General features: G+C 43.5%; 1 protein-coding gene across 2 annotated transcripts in view; it reads left to right on the forward strand.

Annotated features, from left to right (window-relative positions):
* Nucleotides 1–21,705, forward strand: part of LOC126291890 (cytochrome P450 4g15-like) — a 131,725-nt gene that overhangs the window by 31,375 nt on the left and 78,645 nt on the right. For both annotated transcript variants that reach the window (XM_049985618.1, XM_049985619.1), the window contains one exon: nucleotides 6,707–6,949. In XM_049985618.1, the coding sequence (XP_049841575.1) occupies nucleotides 6,735–6,949 (215 nt within the window). In that variant the 5' untranslated portion in view covers nucleotides 6,707–6,734. The remainder of the gene's footprint in view (nucleotides 1–6,706; nucleotides 6,950–21,705) is intronic.

Genomic DNA, 21,705 nt, shown 5'->3' on the forward strand with positions numbered 1-21,705 from the left:
TCGTCATAAATAATCCGTCAGCATTTGAGAAGAACAATATTGTCCTTACCAATAACACTGGAGGAAGAAATGATCTTCATTACCCATTGTTAAAGCTGTCACTGGCTCAGAAAGGACTTCAGTAAGCAGCAGCAAAAATTTTTGATCATTTGCCCCAAAACGTAACATGTCTGACACGCCGCAAAGCAAGTTTAAAATCTAATCTGCTTATCCTGAACAGTTCCTTCTATTCCATGGAAGAATTTCTATTTCAAAACTGATAGCCGACAATAAATTGTTTTTAACTATAGTTGCATGGTAGGACTAAAAGATGATTCTATTAATGTTGGCACTAATTATGTCTACATATCCTGCAAACTGACTTCCTCATGATTTCGGCAGAAGAATCGATCAAATGATCTATTGAACATGTAACTAATTTACTAAATAGTTATTTTCCCGGTTCTTAACATACGACATGAAGAGCAAAGGTCCAGAAACACTTCTGTGGAACACGTCTGTCGTTACATGCAGCCAAGACAATATTCTGCAGACTACCTACCTACAAATTCTCAACGCAATCGTTATCGTCGATTCGTAGGTACCCAATATGAGAATACTTTCGTAAACAGCAGCTGGTGTAGTAGTAGCTGAAGGCCTTTCGGAAGCCGATTGCCTCGAACAGTGTCTTTCAGGATATCGCGAAGGAAGTGCGCGACCGCGCTTTCTCGAATCCCCGTTGGAGTGGAGGGGATCATTCTCCTCGAGATATCGGTTTATATATTAGCTAAAATTCTATAATAGACGGGATTCAATGACACTAATTTTTGTGAACATGCCAAACGTGGCGGTATCCGTCTTGATTGTCTTTCATGTGCAGCTGATTATTCACAGCCAAAGTTCATATTCCTTTATCATCTACGCTCAAATTATCGAACTTTTTAAAGACAGGAAAGATCAAAATTCGTCCAATAGAGTTTTCTTTTCTCCCAGTAACCCTTATCGTATCGTCCACCACACAGAAGTTTCATTCGCCAAACAATACCAAGGAACTGCTGCTGTTAATAACGTTTTGAGACAGATTTAAAATTATTGCGTGTGAAATCTTATGGAACTTAACTGCTAAGGTCACCAGTCGCTAAGCTTACACACTACTTAACCTAAATTATCCTAAGGACAAACACACATACATCCATGCCCGAGGGAGGACTCGAACCTCCGCCGGGACCAGCCGCACAGTTCATGACTGCAGCGCCCTGGACCCCTCGGCTAATCCCGCGCGGCTTAAAATAATTGCTCAGTTACTTATAACTATTGGCATTGTTGCAACAAGATGTGCAGAGACTCAACCGCTTTTCGTCAAGTTTCTCTTCCGTTCATGGCCACACTCCAGATAAATTCCTCCAGAAGTGTCTTCCTAATACTAACCTTTATGTTCAATACTAATTAATTTCTCTTCTTTAGACACGGTTGTCTTACTATTGCTAGGTTGCAGTTTGAATCCTCTCTACTTCGGCCACTGCCAGTTTTTTCCTGCCGAAGTATGAAAACTTGTCCGCTACGTTTAGTGTCTTATTTCCTAATCTTATTCCGTCAGCCTCGCATGATTTTATTCAATTACTGTCATTACCTTCGTTTGTGTTGATATTGATCTGGCGGACTCGTTTTAATACACCATTCGTTTCAAGTTCTTTGCTGTCTTTAACAGAAATATAAAATCTCAAACATTTTATTTCTTCTCTTTCAACTTTAGCTCCCGTTTGCAAATTTCGCCTTATAATGGACAGATCGAATAACATCTGGGATTGGCAAAAACCCTGTCTCACCTTCCACGAGTACCGCTTCCCTTTCACATTTTCAAGTCTCGTGGTCGCAATCTGATTTCTGCACAAGCTGTAAACACCTTAGCTCCCTGTGTTTTCCCCTGACACCTTCTAGAACTAAAAATGCTATAGATGAATCTTCATCTTGTAAGATCAATGTTAGGGCCGGTATTACCTTGCATGACCCAACGTTTTTCTAGAAACCAATTTGTTTTTCACCGAAATCGTCTGTTACCAGTTCTTCCAATCGTCTGTCAGTATTTTGTAGATATGACACATTAAACAAAAGATTTGTCACTCGACTTTTTGGAATTTAATTTATTACATTCTTCTTGAACTATGAGGACATTTTTATGAATTTAAGAGTTCAAAAGAACTACATAGCTTTGTAATTTCGACACCATTTTTCGGAACATTTGATATTTAGCGATAGCTATTAAACACCTCCAACATGGAATTGGAAACAACCCTAGAACGCTATCACTTTGGTTTTCTTTGTGTGACTGATTCCCTGTTCCATGGGTGTTCTGCCGAGTTGTTGTTTCCATTTTCTGAACAATATTTCGACGAGGGACGCATCGACTTTCTGCAGGTTCTGTGAGTTTTGCTGTTATGTGTTCTCGGTGCCTGGATCGCAGTCAAACTTTCAACTATTATCGATTTCGTTCCACTGTTTATAGCACAGTTCAACTTCTGAAGCGCACGGCGCCCTTGATGAAACACACAATCTCACAACGTCTTACAACTATTGTGAATGTGATGGTCGGCGAGATTTTAATAAATTGAATGCCGAATCCACTGGTGTTATGGACACCAAGTTTCTTGGACAGCGTCGTTAAGGATTCTATCGAAATAAAGATTTTTCTCATTTTGAGAGCGCTGAAGGGCAACCTGTTTTAGTTCTTAAAAACCATTCAAAAGCCATGATCGCCTAAAATATTTCTTTATCTGAGACAACTGGTTTCAACAGTCTTTACTGTTATCTTCAGGTCTTAAACATCTTTTGGCGATAAAATATGACCATTTTACCCTGAACCTCACAAACAAGATGTCAAGTGGATAAAGGTCATAAACGTTTATCACCGCTAAAATATTTAAAAACATAAAGCACCTTGTCCAAAAGACCGTGTCCATACACATATTGCTCACAGATGCTTATTACATCATACAAACACGGTACACAGTAGCACATCTGTTTACATATGCTGGACACATACTGTGGTATCGATAGTTCCGATGCCACAGCACAGTCTTCGCCGCGATTTGGCTTAGACGCGGTAGTCAGTGAAGAGGAACAGATATGGTACAGTCTGCGTCTGGCTGAACTCGGATTCTACTCGTACGTGAGTTATGCCCCACTATTTGGCAGCAGAATAGGACAGTCCTAAAGAAGACCATCGACGCGTTGTGGCTTCGCGCCACGTAAAGAACCAGTCGGCTTCCGTGTGATGTTACTGCGCGATCTCAGTTTTGCTGCGGCATCCATGCTATAGAAAATTTCCCTTTGTAGGATTTTGTATTTCTCATTTCTACAACAATATAAGTTAGTTTCTTGTTGGTTGGTATTCTTGATATTCACAACAATGGGTTTACTTTCAGAGAAAGTGATTGTTGATATCAGTCAGCTGTTATTTATCTTGTAAACTTGCAGTCAGTTAGTGCCGTTCTCTACACCCAGACTTAGAAATGGCTAAAAGAATACGTGACTCGTCTTTAGAAAGAGTTCTGAATGAAATGTTAGATGAAGATTCTGGCTCGTGGAGTGAAAAGTGAATATGAGAATGGTGTTATGGAGTATGATTCAGATCGGGAAAGTGATGTGGATGTTAGAGAAGATGAAGATAGCGCAGCTTCAGGCAGTGACCATCAGGATGTTATTGTGACCAAGTCAGGATGAAGGTACGTAACCACAAAGCCTAGAATTCCTCGGAGGTCTGTTGCTAATATAGTAGGAGAGCAGGCAGGAGTAACTCCAGCTGGTGTTTGCCATTCACCTGGAGAACCCTTGAAGTTTCTTCTTATGCCTGACATCATGGATGTTATAGTAAAACATTCAAATGAAGAGGCAGTTAGGCGAAATATTACTTTGACTAACGAGAAATAATTGTATGCCTTTATAGGAATACTGGTACTTATGGAGTCAAATAAGGACAATTCTGTCAGTATACACGATCTTTGGTCAGAACAAATGGGTCGGCCAGTTTACAAGGGATTATGGCAAGAGAACGTTTCAAGGAACTTATTGCAATCATAAGGTTTGATGACAAAAGTAGCCGCAAACTAAGAAGGGAAACAGGTAAGTTCACAGCAATCGGTGATGTTTTCAACAATGTGAATGATAGGTTTCCACTACTGTATAAACCTGGGGTCCACCTCACCATTGATGAGATGCTCAGCTCGTTTAGAGGGCGCTGCCCCTTCAAAGTATTTATGAAGGATAAACCGGGCAAGTATGGCATCCTTATACGCATGATGTCCGATGCAGTTGACAGATACGTCTTGAATATGGAACCCTATGCAGCTAATGTTCAGAATTTGTCGAAAGAAGAACGGGGTTCAGCAGCTGTCGTCAAACTTCTTGTAGCAGCTGTGAAAAATACTGGTGGAAACATTACTACAGACCGATACTACACATCGGTGTATTTGGCGGAGGAGTTATACCAAGACTACAAAGTTACAGTAGTAGGAACACTCCAGTCAGACAGAAAGCATATTCCAGACATAATGAAGAACACGTCCAATCGAGAGCTACATTCATCAATGTTCTTGTTCACAGACCTCCAGTAACTTTGGTGTCCTACATGGCAAAAACGAAACCAAGTAAAAACTTACTGGTGTTGTCACCAATGCACCAAGATAAGGCACTGTTGGAGGAGAGAAAAATAAAACCGAGATAAACGCATATTATAATTCCACTAAAGGTGGAATTTGTACCATTGATCAAATGGTGCGTATGTACACCTGCAAAAGGGGAACAAAGAGATGGCCTCTATCTGTGTTTTACTCTCTCATCGACATTTGTGCTATCAATGCAACCACAATATTCATCTAGCAACATCCAAGACAGAATGAAAAGAAACACAAGAAACGGAAACTTTATCTTCTACAAGCTGGGATGGAACTAGTGAAATTGCAGGTAGAAAAAAGAAGTGCCAATGCAAGCGGGTTATCTAACCAAACTGTTCAATCATTGGAGACTATTCTACAAAGTAAAATCAAAGAAGTGACAACGGAAGCACGTCAGCCTCCTGCAGGGAAAGGTCGGTGCCATATTTGTGTAAGAGAAGCTAAAACAAAGAAGTACAACAATATAAGTAAACCAAAACAGTATTGTGGACAGTGTCATAAACATGTGTGTAACACACATTCAGAAAAAATTGTGAAATGTGTCTCTTACCTTGAAGTTGAGGACTCAGAGTAGTCTATTGTATATGAACACATCTGTATTTTGTATTGTAATATGTCAATTTTTTATTCACTCAATCCAATATTTATAACAATTACTAACATTTATAAACCGACGCCTTAGTTAAATACATAAATCATTTTGAAAGTTGTAATTTTTCGTCAGTAAACTTGTTCAATACCTGTGGGCTCGCCGAACCCCCCACCCCCCACCCCACTTGGACATCCAAGTTAGAAAAAAAGGTTTGGGCGTCCTAGAGTTAAGACGAAAGCTGCTAACTTCAGTATTCACTAGACGCGATGGTAATCTCCACTTTTTGAAATATTCGTGCACTGGACCACTAAGATGTATCTCTCAGATAATATGTTCCTTATGAGCCTAGTTATATTATGGCAGTATATAACACTTAAGAGTTTCCTCGTTTCCATGTTGCATCATAGGTGTCGTTCAGTAGTTGTTGAAGCCCATCTTTCATGTGTGAGTTTAAGCTAAGTGCATATACAGCTTCTGAATACTGCTTGTTGCATGGGTGTATCTTCATGAACCTTTGGACCCACTCTGTTAAAGATGTGCTTTCCAAAATCTTGTATCAGCAACTCAGGAGTGCAGTTGGACTATAACTGACAGCTTAATTTATTCGCTGATTTACCAGGCTTCCGTATAGCAATGAAAGACATTCTTTTGAAGGTTTTCTGAAAGTTAACCGACGCATAATATTGACGAAGAAGATCGCAAGTCACTTTCGAGTCTCATTCCGACAATTGATGACTAACTGGGCGTATCCCATCGAATTCTGGTGCTTTGCGTTTTTTTTTTTTTTTTCTTCCAATGCTGCACTGCGTCATCTAAAGTGAAGTCCCTGAAATACTTTGATTTGTTGGATGCCTTGTGCTACAGATTGCTAAGCTTTTCCTTAACATTTCTTGTATGTGGCTCATATGAGGCGCTATGGAGGGAGATCTGTTTGCAATCTGGTCTGGCGGTATTTCAGGGTCTTTGCAGGTAGGAGGTCGACTTCCTCCTTCATTTTAAGAGACTCCATAGCTCTCTGCTTGACCTCGTAAAATACAGACTTTCGGTTTTTTGTTCCCTAATTCTTTACGAGCTTCACCTTGGTGATTTAGTAATTCCTTACCTGTTTCACTGTCATTGGTGGTCAAATAGGAATTCAGTCGAGTTAGATTTTCTAAAGTTCCATGCAATTGACCTAATTAGAGTTATTTCCATTCCTACATCAAGAACTACTTGATCTAGTTTAGGTATTTGAATTCCTGCATCAAAAATTATTGGCCAGTGTTTGCTGTTTGGGAATCCTCAAATGATCTTTCTTTATTGAGAAGTGGTCCCTGGGAATCCTTGGTTACCAAACATAAATTGGTGTTGAAACACCCCTTCGAAGCTTTTATTTACTTCCACTCAGAAGCTAGGCTTAGGTTGTTATGTTCAGCCCTACTTATACCATTAACACGACTATAGCCAACTAAGGATCTCGTTGCAGGTTTGTTCTCAGGCGACCAAGTTGAACCATGGCATGGTGGGCGTGGCTGTTGGTGCAGTCGGTGGTGTGGTGCAGCGCCGGCGTGGTGGCGGTGCTGTGGTGGCTGTGGGTCACCAAACCCCACGTCGACATCCCTGGGCCGCCCACACTGCCTATCATCGGGAATGCTCTGGACTTCCTGGAGCATCCAGTGACTGTCAACAAGATTCGAGACTTCCACCGCCAGTACGGAGACTTGTTGAGGTGAGCTCACGGCGTCTGCTGGGAGAGTGATTAAATCCAACATAGCATACAGGCAGAAAATCCCACTGTCTAAGAGGCTGACCCACACTGGGGATTTCCCAGATGTCTAATCTTTGTAAAGCAATAACGTAATAGTGGGCCAAGCGAAACTTCTACAGAAGTAGGAGCATTAGAGAATTGGGGCAACAGTTGATCAGTGGTTCATAACACAGGAAACTGAAGGTTGCACTCCTTCAAGTTACAAAAACCAGGAACACATCTGAGTGAGCCTACGGTGCTGTTGAATGAGGTACAAAAAATTCAAGCTGGGGATGGGAAATAACAGGCCAAAATGGACAGGTCAGAAGTCATTAGACTCAGCGACCTTGGATATTGATGTCTTCCTAATGGCACTGGCATGGGTTCAGGATACATGTGGAGAAAATGCATCTAACAGCGTAGTCCAGGCCAATGCATCAGAAGCCTCGTCTTAAGTTATCTGTTGCCCATCAGCAACGTGGCTACATTCTCTGCAAAAGGGACAATCTTAGCGAGAGTGAGCTGAAGGAGTGAGCTAAAGGAGGAGTGGCTAACATCTACCACTCCACTCTCTCTCTGAGTACTATGGGACTCAATTGCTGTGGTCATCAGTCCCCTAGAACTTAGAACTACATAAACCTAACTAAGCTAAGGACATCACACACATCCATGCCCGAGGCAGGATTCGAAACTGCGACCGTAGCAGTCGCACGGTTCCGGACTGCGCGCCTAGAACCGCGAGACCACCGCGGCCGGCTCTACCACTCCTCGCTTCTCCCCATCGCAGCCAGCCTACAAGTAGTCACTGTATCGGTACGTGACGGCCATCGGTTGATGGCATCTTCAGCTTACCTGCCCGTCAAACAGGCTCTCAGTGAATCCATTACTCAGCTTCAGAAATGGTTGAAATGGCTCTGAGAACAATGGGACTTAACATATGAGGTCATCGCTACCCTAGAACTTAGAACTACTTAAACCTAACTAGCCTAAGGACATCGCACACATCCATGCCCGAGGCAGGATTCGAACCAGCGACCGTATCGGTCGTGCGGTTCCAGGCTGAAGCGCCTAGAACCCCTCGTCCACCCCAGCCGGCCATTACTCAGCTCCCCCACCCTTTCCACCCTTGTGGGTATCTTAATGCACACGAAGAGCTTTGGGGGACTGCAACCACCTGCCCCAGGGGCCAGAGCAATTGTGATCATTGTCATGTTGTCACGTGGGTGTTTGTTGAACGCGGTGGCAGCACTGTAGTAGGGTCGTTCAGTATGCTCTCGGGTCCTTGCATGCTCCATTCAGTGGGAAATGCTCAATCACCCAAGTGATGAATTCCCGATCGGGATTTACCTGACAGACATGCTGGTGACTGACAAAGCCCCACAATGGGTGCTCAGTAAGGCAGAATGGGCTCTTTACAGCTTTCTGTGTTTGAAGCACTTGACAGCGCTCAGAAATGGGTGGATCAATTAGCAAAGGATCTATCACGGTGCCAGGTATCCATTCCGCAATCTTCAGGCGCGCTAGAAAGGCAGCCCATTCTATGGTGGAGCGACGAATACCACCTGGCGCCGGCCGATGTGGCCGAGCGGTTCTAGGCGCTTCAGTCTGGAACCGCGCTACCGCTACGGTCGCAGGTTCGAATCCTGCCTAGGGCATGGATGTGTGTGATGTCCTTAGGTTAGTTAGGTTTAATTAGTTCTAAGTTCTAGTGGACTGATGACCTCAGATGTTAAGTCCCTCAGAGCCATTTTGAACCACCTGTCAATCAGGCCCAGGCAGGTGGCTATTTTCAGGCTCAAGTGCCAGCCAGCTGCAGAGAACCTCGGAGACATCTGAGTAGGGAGGGTGAACTGTCGTCGACTATTAGAGACAGCAAAAAGATATCTCGGGGACAGCTTCTAAACGGTATAAACCGTGCCACTAAGTATGGAAGACAAGCAGGAAGATTTCTGGGAGAGGAGGGAAGGTCCAAGTGGCTGAAGTAAGGGGAATGTACGTCTCTAGACAAACCTGTGAGACACTGCGCAGACTATGGCCGAATATTTTTCCACCGTTATCCTCAACGCCAGTTGAGATCTAGATTTCTGGCGCTACATGGTGACTGCTGAGAAGGTCTGCTGGGACTTCAGTTCCACCAGTGGTGAAAGATACGAGCACCTCTTTTCCATGCATCACCTAGATTCTGCATTGTGTGCAGCTGGCGACAAATCGTCTGGTCACTGTTGGCTCCAGTGAAGCACCTGACAGGGCGGAACAAACTAATCATCCTCAACCTCTTTAACTTGATTTGAGCGTCAGAGCCGTTTCCCACCCTGTGTAAAGCCTGCGCTCACATTTTTTGTAAGTATTAAGTGGAGCCCCTGCACTTCCACCCTTTCATGGAAACGATCTACTGTCACCTCTACTTTTGTTATTACCCAAAAAGAATGCCGCTGACAATGCAACAAAACCAGAGGATTATTTTCCCCTGTCTTGATAACCATTAGCAATTTGCACAGAAGAACCATAAGTGACCAATTTCGAGTAAAACTTACATTTCTCTCGTTGCCATGTTAAAATTTGTATCTTTTGCCAAATCTGCCATAGGCTGGATCTCCTATGCTGCCAGGGCTAGGTCATCTTCAGCTAGGGTAGTTTTTATCTGCAGATAGAGAAGCAGGTCACTGTTTCAATTAATTCTCCTCTTTTATTCAATTGAGACTCCACAATGCTAAACGTTTTGACATTCCATTATCAAGCGTACAACAACACACCACCCACACTACGAAGTCTCCCCTAACGGATGGCTTTATAAAATGGTTCAAATGGCTCTAAGCACTATGGGACTTAACATCAGAGGTCATCAGTCCCCTAGACTTAGAACTGCTTAAAGCTAACTAGCCTAAGGACTGAATCAAAGAGCAGAATTAATTGAAACAGTGATCTAACTGTTCCTGCTTCTCTATCTGCAGATAAAAACTACCCTAGCTCGTACCATAATATTTTAGTAAGGGCGCTAAAGACCTTGCTATCGCGTGACCTGACCAGCCTGTCGTCTCGGTCATCACTCGTTACGAGACAGAAGAACTCATGTGACTAATACATGTTCAGGATCTGATCCGCCATCATTCACTCATTATGCTAGAAATTACATCGATTCCTAATTCTGATACAGGCTATGTCATACGGGACTAAGAAATCCAAACCCCTACTACCAGTATCATACAGTATGATGAAATCGTAGTGCTTTCTACAACAGAATGTAAACATCAGTTTCAGAGTATATATTATGTCAACCGAACGAAATTTCTTCAGAATTTCGCTGTGTTGCATATTATGGTCGTACAACGAAAGGATCCGTACGCCCAAGTGAACTGAGAGCCTCATCTCTATCAAAATTGGATCGTAGCTGTTGAATGGCACAAAAACTGTACACAGGTGATTCCAAATGTGTGGCTCTGCAGGAGCCGTATTTTTTGATCGCCGCACAGGGTAGGGAAAGTTCTGTCTGTTGCCAGCAGAACCGTCGGTGTTAGCTGCGGAGTTGTGTGCCATTCATGAAGCTATTTTTCTCTTAGTAGACTTACAAGTCGACAGAGTCCTATGTGTACTGACTGAATGAGTGCCCTCTGTCTTACGAGAGCGGCCTAGGGGACACGATATACTGAAAAGTCCGAATAGAGCAAAGGCGCTGATTTCACCTGATTTCTCTACGATTAATGACGGGACATGTTGGAATTAGGGGCAACGAACGTGCACACTGACCGACGAAAATGATGCTACATCTTATAATGGTCGCCTAGTCGTAGAAATTGCTATAATCGCACTATTTCACTCCCATTTACGGAGCTTGTTGGCACTTGATGTTAGGTTGGCGCCATTAAAATGCATTGAGGTAATCGCTACTGCTTGCTGGATCGCTGCTGTGTCTCGATGCTAATGCTGGCTCTAAATCTGGTTGTCTAGGGGTAAAAAGATGAGGTCCCGTGTTATTGATGTGCTTTTGATGATAAATAATGAGCGAAACCAACAAATATTTAAACTTCCAATATTTATTACTCTGGTGGCCATCTTAATTCCACTGTCCACCCAAGACAATGACACAACACAAAGTAGCACTTCTTTTACATGTTCTTTGTAATGTTTGTCCACCTCAAACACATATGCACTTTACCAAAGTTACATACAGACTCCGCTAGCGACCCTTCTTGCTGCTTGTATTTATAACCTTGTCAAAGAACTACTAAAAAGAGATATGGTTTATAAGTTCCATGTACATCTGTTATCGTAATTTGTGCAGAAAAGTTATTAATTTAATTAATTTATATCGAGTGATATAATTTAACAGGTTATTAAAATGACAGACAGGTTTGTTGACTTGACAGAACAATTCTTTGTTACAAAAAGGCCGTTTTTTAGAAGTTTGTCAATTGACTTCTCTAATTTGCATAAATAAGTAAATAACATGAATTATTAAGAATTACATTGGTTTTCGTCTAAAATAGGAGAGTTTACGTGAATACTCAGTGAAAACGGTCCTAGTGAACAAATAGGTTTCACTGGGTGATTTTTATTTAAGGAGATCCAATATAAGTAAGTTGGCCACTATTTTTCGTACTTCATATCAATTATTTAAGATGAACTTAGTGTTTTTACATGATGACATTTACTGTATCAGTGATCAAGTGATATTAACTTTTGTGTCGGTCAGTTATTCAGTATAATTTAATGGGTTGACTGTTTATGGAGACATGTTATGCAATCATTGTTAACATACACAATAACTTTTCTGTAATCATAAATACTCGTTAAACTGGTTGAATTTGGAGGGTTTCGATTACTTCAGTAAATTAAAGCCTTTAATAGGTTCCGTTACAATCTACTTCGCATCGACTTGCACCTACCGTGCAGTGGTTTTTATTGTGGACTCAACAACCAGGCAAGAACGATATGGACAAAGTTTGTGACCATGGACTGTAACATCGAAGGCACATGGTACTGGGTGATTCAGCAGCGACTCGACGCCACCCTTGTTTCCACAACTCGGTGCTCACGAGAAAAGAAATTGTTACTATTAACAGACGAAGAATGAATACTAATAAGACGAAACTTAATATCCTCTCCAAGCTGTGATTCCAGCCCCATTGACAAGGACATTCTAATATACTAATAAGATGTCATAAATACAGTCATCGTAGAACAGATACACTGTACAATACTTTAAAAATTGAATATTTTTTTTTATCTTACAGCAGATCTTAATTCCAAAGATGTGTAAATTGTCAAATGTATTCGCTATTTCATACGTCTTTGTAAAAGGGAACTGAGACGCCCTGCTAAACCCGCAGGACAGGACAGGTACCATAGTTGCAATTGTGGAAAGGGGCCAAAATGTGCCGCTGTCACACTCGAACACATACACTTTATTTATTTGACCAACCATTACTGTGCAAGTTTCTGAACTTAGTTATCGGCTGAATACGCCACACTGTCTTATGCCTTAAGGGCAAAACCACATTAATTTTTAAAAAAGCTGCTAAAAGCCATTAACTCAAAATTCAGACACCAAAAGGAATATTTAGAAGGCAGAAGGCCTCACGTTAAGTAAGTTCTACAATTTGGCTGAAGGCCGCAAAAATCTAACACTTGAAAAGCAACAACCTTAATTCAAAGACGGCTGAAGGCTGATGATTTGTGACTGAAGGTAAAATAAAAAAAAATAAAAACACAAGGCAGAAGGCCTTATTCAATAAGGCTGAAGGCCCCAAACAGTCTGATGCTCGAAAGACAAAGATACTTAATTTAAAAACGGCTGAAGGCTCCATAGGCTGAAGGCGCCAAACAGTCTAACATTTGACAAGTAAGGAATTTCAATCTTCAAGCGGCTGAAGGCCCATGACTTAAAACACAGCTGAAACAATTTTTATTAGGCGGAAGGCACAGGGATTTATCTTTAAACAATATACTAATCAAGCTGAAAGCCCAAACAATCTAACACTTGACAAGCAAAGAATTTTTAATTTTAAAACGGCTGAAGGCCCATGACTGAAAACACCACTAAAAACAATTCAATTTTAATTCAAAACCATCGGCTATGAGCCATACAAATACACACAACAGAAAACAAGAATTGGCAGTGCAGCTAACGGCGCTCAGAAGTTTCGGGGGCCGGCCAGCACTTGAAATACTAACGTTCTGTGAGGTTAGACAGGCAGTCGGACCAACCATTCTCGATCCGACGACAACCAAACCAACAGACAGGAAAGTTGCGCTCCACTCAAACAGCACACAACCGGCAGGTCAGTGGAAACGTAAAAGACATGGACGCCCACAACCATGCATTCATTAAGCTGTCGAACTACACACTACACTGTGCTGGACAGTGACAACACGGTGAAGAATGGACGCTGCCTAAATTTACGTCAATGGCCAGGGTAGGTAACCGGAACGTTAACGGCCACAAGGCAGAAAATTCTGGACTCCACCAGACGGTGGCTAAACCTTCGCCAGCTTGAACACACACGTTGTTGCTCGCGGGAATGTCCCAACAGCCACCAACGAGAACAAAACGGCACAATGTGAACAGTCTTGACTTGCTGGTAAATTAAATCCAAACTCAACTTTCGTGTCCAGGATCGGTGAGCCACAGACTTCGTAGCAACGGGAACAGGCCCCCAGACTCCATCATTGTGTAGAGACCGCCAGCAGGCCCAGCCAGACTATGGTCCACGGAGATTTCCTCGGAGCTCCACGACAACCCACCAACTCCGCGGACACCAGCACAGGGACAGCACAAAAATAAGTGAGCACTGGAGATCACAAGCTACACACAATTTGGCAGATTAAAACTGTGTGCCGGACCGAGCCCCGAACTCGGGACCTTTGCCTTTTGAGGGCAAGTGCTCTACCATCTGAGCTACCCAAGCACGACTCCCGCCCCGTCCTCACAGCTCCACTTCTGCCAGTACCTCGTCTCGTACCTTCCAAACTTTACAGAAGCTCTCCTGCGAACCTTGCAGAACTAGCACTCCTGAAAGAAAGGACACTGAGGAGACATGGCTTAGACACAGCCTGGGGGATGTTTCCAGAATGAGATTTTCACTCTGCAGCGGAGTTTACGCTGATATGAAACTTCCTGGCAGATTAAAACTGTGTGCCGGACCGAGACTCCAACTCAGGACTTTTGCCTTTCGCAGGCAAGTGCTCTACCATCTGAGTCACCCAAGCATGCCTCACTCCCCGTCCTCACAGCTTCACTTCTGCCAGAACCTCGTCTCCTACCTTCCAAACTTTACAGAAGCTCTCCTGCGGACCTTGCAGGTCCCGAGTTCGAGTCTCGGTCCGGCGCACAGTTTTAATCTGCCAGGAAGTTTCATATCAGCGCACACTCCGCTGTTATGAAAATATCATTCTGTTCTACAGACAATCTCACAAACACTAGGATGAAGAACGCAACCAATGTTAAAATCAGTGACCGAACAATGACATGGCTGAACCTCGAGTTGAGACACACACCGCCAACCCGGAGATTTCCTCGAAGCTCCACGACAACCCACGAACTCCTTGCACACCAGCACAGGGACAGCACTAAAATAAGTGAGCAGTCAAGATCACAAGCTACACACAATTTCACAAACACTAGGCCGAAGAACGCAGCCAATGCTAAAAGCAGTGACCGAACAATGACAAGGCTGAAGCACAAGTTGAGACACACACCGCCAACCCATGTGCGACCGGCGAGCCAATACACATCGTCCAGTAAGACGACCAACCGACGATCAACCAAGACAGTGCCCAGTTGATGTCATGTGTGCCAGCGACGGTCGGGCAAGTCATGGCTATCCAAGCCTCACTACTGCTCCAACCCGACCGACTTCCACCGCATCCCAACTCTACGACTGCCAGGTCCGAACTGCACTGCAGGCGTGCTCCAACTCGCTACACGACAAACGTCAACTGGGAAGTCATAGCAGTCGGCAAAGATAATACAGCAGGGCTATATCGAAGAGCGCTGCTGCTGCCGCTCACGGGCATCATTGGCAAGTGTGAATCGCCTGGAACGATATGTGATATTCACAAAGTAAGATCAGGAAGACAGCGTACAGCTACTACAAGTCCTGCTTCATCGGCTCTCGTGTTGGAAACGTTTGTTAATTCTCCACAGAAGTATGTTATGCAATGTGCACCTGAAATGGGGTTAGCAGTACAAGTGTACGAAGAATTCTGGAAGTGGAGAGTTTACATTCCACGATTATTGACATTCCACGATTATTGCAAGCGATTAATGATGACGATGCTGATCGCCGAATGTAATTTTGCGAATGGTATCAGCAAATGATAGCTGATGACGAAGGTAGTGTAGAGTGACGAGATTTTAAACTTAATGGGACCGCGAATCGGCATAACAGTTTGTGCTGAGCACCGGAAAATCCGCATTTTTATGTGGATAAAGCGGTCAATCTACCAGGGGTCCACGTGTGGTGTGGACTATCATACAGGGGCTTTGTAGGACCCTTTTTCTTTGATGCTACTGTCACTAGAGAAGTCCACCTGGAAATGTTACGCACGTCAGTTATGCCACGTATACGTGCGTTTTATGGAGATCATGAAGAGGTCTTCTACCAACAGGACGTGGCGCCACCACACTACCACCTTGCCGTACGAGCTTTCCTGGTTGACAGTTTTCCGGGGCATTGGTTTGGACGAAGATGGTCCATTGAGTTCCCTCCATGGTCGCCAGGTCTTACACCTGTGGACTTTGACTTGTGGGGAACTGTGAAGCACAACGTCTATCGACGGACGCTGGAGGAACTTCGCCAGGAGATTACAGCAACATGTGCAGCCATCTCCACTGTAACGTCGACTACCGTAGTTGCGACGACCGCTCGTCGTTCTGTGTACAGCCTCCAACGGTGAACATTTTAAGTAACCATGTGCTATACTGAATGTTGTACAACTTGTGTAATCGATTGTAAAATGTAAAATAAACACATAATACTTTTCGTTCCTAAAAGTGTGTATACATTTTTCTGATGGGCTCTGTATACTACCAGACACAGAAAATTATTTATTAATATCGCTAACTGATCACTATCATGAAGTATTGGAGACGGTAAAACTTTCTCAAAGCGCGGCGAAAACGGAGAAAATGGGTGGGCGGGGATTTGAGAGGATTTACTCGGACAAAATATGTGTTTACCACTTGTGACCTACACTGCCTAGTAACCTAAACAACTACGAGCATGTGTGGTGGGAGAAACTAATTGCGATGACAGGATCGTCATGCGCATCGAAGTTCTGACCTGGCGCCGCTCTAACTGAAATGCTGTAAAGTATTTACGGACGGTAACTGAGGCACTCTGGGTTCTACAATGGGACTTATTCAGTGATTTTTTCCCCGTCTAAACCACTGCTGAAATTTCATTTCATGCAGAAATGCGACTTGTCACCGAGAAAAGTCCCTATATTTCGTGAAACAACCTGAGGCGTGATGGTAGCACCGTAGCGGGATGAAGTAAACAAAGTATTTGAGTGCACTGTACGGGAGAAACAGCATCTCGGTTTCACCCACGAGCACTGGAATGGTGGAATATGAATTTACTCTGGTTAAGACCGGGATAGTCCCTCATTTTCATAATGTGCCGAGAGCGTACAAGGACGTTATTCCTCTGTAACCTGAAAGAATAGGGGTTGATGCATGTTATCCCTTTGCAGTTTCGTGAGAAATTTGATGGTGTTCAAAAGAAATATGCCATTAATAAAGGGACTGGTGGAGCAGACGACAATGAATCTGGAAGTGTGGTTTGGAGCAGCGATCAAGTGTGACAAGTTGATGAACATGTGTGTCTGTCGAAATAAATAGAGTTCTTTAATAAGTAAAAGATGTGGGTGTCACAACCCAAATCACCAAAAAGGTTACTGTCGTCCATTATATTGTGTATTTTGATATGTATTGTTTAATTATGAATGTTTATAGTCGAGGGCCGTTCAATAAGTAATGCTCCACATTTTTTTTTTCTCAGAACATATTTATAGTTGAGAATCAGAATCTGGTGACAATACACATCAACATTGTGGTGTCACCGCCAGACACCACACTTGCTAGGTGGTAGCCTTTAAATCGGCCGCGGTCCGGTAGTATACGTCGGACCCGCGTGTCGCCACTGTCAGTGATTGCAGACCGAGCGCCGCCACACGGCAGGTCTAGAGACTTCCTAGCACTCGCCCAGTTGTACGGCCGACTTTGCTAGCCATGGTTCACTGACTTCTACGCTCTCATTTGCCGAGACGATAGTTAGCATAGCCTTCAGCTACGTTATTTGCTACGACCTAGCAAGGCGTCAGTATCCGTACTATTGATATTGTGAATCATGTACCATAAAGAGCGAAGTTCTCCATGAATGTATTAAAGTTAAGTATTCCACCAGCTACGTCCGTTTTTCTCAATTCTAATTTTCTTGTCATGTTCCAGACCTCACGCCAGCCTGCGTGAGCTATAACGCGTGCATTTCGGCCTCCTTTAGCAATACGGTTGGCTCTCCTGCCAACCACAACAAACTTGTTTTGTCCGTGTCCTATCCTACTTATTCTCCATCAGGTTCTAGAGCCGTACGCCAGCATTATGGAAGAGCATGTATTCCCTGTCGGTAAAAGCCCTTGTCCTGTAGGTTTAGACATGTTTTCACTGCATGACTGACAATCTCGTCATCTTCAAGGTGTGTTCACCGTAGAGAATATTTAAGCGGCCCAAAGATATGGAAGTCCGAGTGTGCTAGGTCTGGAGTGTGGGATGGATCATGTCTAATCCTATTTGTCGATGTGTTCCTGTGTTCTCAGATTTGTGTGTGGGCGTGCATTATCGTGTTGGAGCAAGATTTCTGCTGGATTCTTGTCCGATCGAACATGTCGGAAACGGTGCTTGGATTTATTCAGTGTCTTCACGTATGCCTCTGAATTGACGGTTGACCCTCTTAGCATCACATCTATGAGAATGACCCCATCACAATCCCAGAAGACTGTCACCGTGCCTTTCCAGCAGAGGGGGTTGTTCTGAATTTCTTCTTTTGTGGTGAATGAGGATGATGTCACTCCATGGACTGCCTTTTTGTTTCCGTCGCAAAGTGGTGCACATAGCTTTCTTCCCCCATAACGAACCGTCACAGTAAAACCTCTCCGTTGGTCTCAAACCACTCAAACAAATCAGATGAAATGACCGTATCTATGAATCTTGTGGTCCGCTGTAAGCATTCGTGGAACCCATCGCGAACACTTCTTTGAATATCCGAGACTCTCGATCATTTCAGACGCACTTCGAATGCTGACCGACAACTGTAGAGCCAATAGTCGAGTTGTGAAGCGCCGGTCGGCGCGATTAATGGCATCCGCACGATTCAGCATGTCTGGAGCAGTGGCTGTGACAGGACGTCCCCAGCGTGGCTGATAATGGGGCTCTGTTTCTGCAGTTCCTGACGCTGTAACTTTCTTTACCTATTGTCCAACTGTACTCCTACCAACTGCAGCATCTCCATACACTGCACACAAACGTTTCCGGATGTTCACCACTGTTTCTTTTTCTGCACACAATAATTCAATAACAGCAAGCTGCTTGTAATGTGAGTCGTATGTAGACACCAGTTTGACGCTGTACTTCGGCTCTGCCATATGCCAGAACGGTTCGAAACTTCACCGGCGCAGAGAACAAACATCAAATGTGAAACACCAACAAGAACGTTTCTCGATGTATATTCACGGCTTTTCAAAAAATGTCGGGTATTATTTATTGAATGACCTTCGTAAATAACAGGAATTTTTATGAAAATGCTGAAGTCATTAAGAAGAATATTCTTCTTGAAAATTTACTGTTTTTTTTTAGTTACACAATATTTATGATAATATGAGTGTTATTTACATTAAAAGGGGATATGTCAGTCATTTTCTATTATTTGCCATTATTCTAAGATTCCAGATTTTGGTATAAGAGTGTATTCTTCCTGATGAGCGTGTGAGAGTAACTATAGGGTTTGTGAATAAAACTGCTCAAGATTATGAGGTTGCTCAGTACATCTCGAAAGCGCCATGGAGTGACACTCTCCTGTTTTGACCGCAACACCTCAGCCGCAGTCGTGAACAGCATACTTAAAATCGTGACCGGTGAGGTGTGAGGGTTGCGGTGGAGGGTGGGGCACCATGTAAAGGTCACTTCATATTTTTACCAACGGCCCTGACGCAGTGGTAACACCGGTTCCCGTCAGATCACCGAAGTTAAGCGCTGTCGGGGTGGGCTAGCACTTGGATGGGTCACCATCCGGTCTGCCGAGCGCTGTTGGCAAACAGGGTGCACTCAGCCCTCGTGAGGCAAACTGAGGAGCTACTTGTTTGAGAAGTAGCGGCCCCGGTCTCGTAAACTGACATACGGCCGGGAGAGCGGTGTGCTGACCACGTACCCCTCCATATCCCCATCCAGTGACGCCTCTATGTTGAGGATGAGACGGCAGCCTTCCAAGGCCTGTTCGGACAAAGTTTAGTTTAGTTTTTTAGTTTTATTTACATTTTTACTCGAATATCTCAAGATCCATGGCTTCTAGGGAAACCGCTTCTCAGTACAAAATTAGACTACAATACATTTCCTACAAATATAGCCAATTCACTTCTCATCTTCGAGTAATACTTTCCGCTTTGCATGCAAAAATCGCATATTGCTGAAAATAGTGTTTTAATGGCATAAAATTAATATCTACGGTTGAATTACGTCCGTTAAGAAGAAATTTTGAATGATGTGTGCCACCTATGAGTGCAACAGAGCCGTGTTCGTGGATATATGGTGTTCTCGATGTGCAAAAGGGTGTAGGCGGAGAGGTAGGGTAAGCTTCGGTTCCTGGCCCTGCTCTCTCCGCCTTCGTAGGTCACAAAACGGAAGAGTGAACAGGTGATTCGCCGCTCTCGTACCCCACTGTAGCACAAAGAGCGACTGCGAGGTGTTTCAGGAAGCTACGCCGACCTCCGCAGCGCGCCTTATCAACCACTGCCGATGGAGTGAACAGAGATGCCCGGGGAGTGCTTTTCTTTCTCCAAAAAGTGCGCCAACACTGCATGGAATACGCACATGAGCTGCCACTGATACTAACGCAGGTGGTTTGAATCCATGTAAACGTCTGCAGACTGTTCTGTGTTGCTAGAGGCGAAACTAATTCTTAGACGTCTGGTACGGCAGCCGCAGCGTTCTTCAGGGAAAAATAATTTCCCCCACTATCAAAGTGCTACTCGGTTTACGTTTTGCAGACACACTATACCTGTACAGCATTTCCTGTCCAGTTCTCTTACATCAGTAGGGAAAATAACGCCACTGATCTCATGTTTACACAGTGGAGTTACCAGAATAACCAAATTAAGTTTCTGGATAGGACGATCAACAAAACAAAACGATAAACATATGTTTGAAATTTACTGTAAACCCACAGGAACGGATATTAGTATTGCCAAACTTCGAACCACCCACACTCACAAAAGCAAACAGCACTTCGATACATTCTCCATAGACTCAACACAGTGCCACTCACCAAGTAAAATTACCCAAAAGAAATGGACATAATAATGCAGACAGCACAAAACAACGATTACAACAGTAACATAGTCACAACGCTAAAGAACAAAATTAAAAGTATAACAAAAGCAGAAAACACCAAACCACATTCAAAAACGCAACAGAACCAAACAAAACAATCAGTACCATACGAAGAGCACAGAATAATCAGAAAAATATGATAGAAAACACAAGATGTTGAACAGATACTTACACATAAAACCACGAACAATTTCAAACGACAGGAAATAATCATAGCTTACACAACAGACAGTTTTATGCAAAAATACACCCGCCAAACCGACAAAAAACAGAGATATTTACCAGAAATCAGGTATATATCAACTACAGCCTAACACTTGTAATGGCAGATACATAGACAAACCGGTAGAACATTTGATTTCAGATGCAAAGAACACATGGGAGCCTGGAACTATGGGACAAACTGCTCCACATTTGCAGAATACCTGAGAGAACGTAACAGCAAACCAGCTGCTAGAGAAGAAGCCATGAAAATAATTAGAATCAACAATAAAAAACACCTCCTAACCTACAATAAATTTACCACATACAGGAAACCAAAGCAGAAAGAAAACCCTGATGAATGATCAAGTACACATGTCAAACAATTCCTTGTTTACACTAATAGATAAAATAATAGAATAATACCCAAAAGAGGGTTATTATCATAATAATAATAATACCACCCAACACTTCTTCACTCACTTGTCCATGAACTCCTCCACAGAACATTTAAACGAAAACTCAAGTTAGCCGATCTCCAAAGCTTTCAGCCACTCTCTACTAGCTATTACATTCACTTTCAACATTGTACAACCCAAACTACCAATTCCCCTCCCTCCCCATACACCCCCTCCCCACACACATAGACATAAACGTAGTTTTCAACATATACTTTATTGGAATAAGCGTTTGGCGTCAATGGCCGGGAGGCCCCTTACAAGGCAGGTCCGGCCACCGTGGTGCAGGTCTCATTACATTCGACGCCACATTGGGCGACATGCGCGCCGGATGGGGATGAAACGATGATGAAGACAACACAACACACATTCCCCGAGCGGAGAAAATCCCCGACCCAGAGGGGAATCTAACCCAGGCCCCGTAGGACGGCAGTCCGTCACGCTGACCATTCAGCTATCGGGGCGGACATATACTTCGT

This window comes from Schistocerca gregaria, chromosome 9, assembly GCF_023897955.1.
Source record: "Schistocerca gregaria isolate iqSchGreg1 chromosome 9, iqSchGreg1.2, whole genome shotgun sequence".
NCBI classification, from domain to species: Eukaryota; Metazoa; Arthropoda; class Insecta; order Orthoptera; family Acrididae; genus Schistocerca; species Schistocerca gregaria.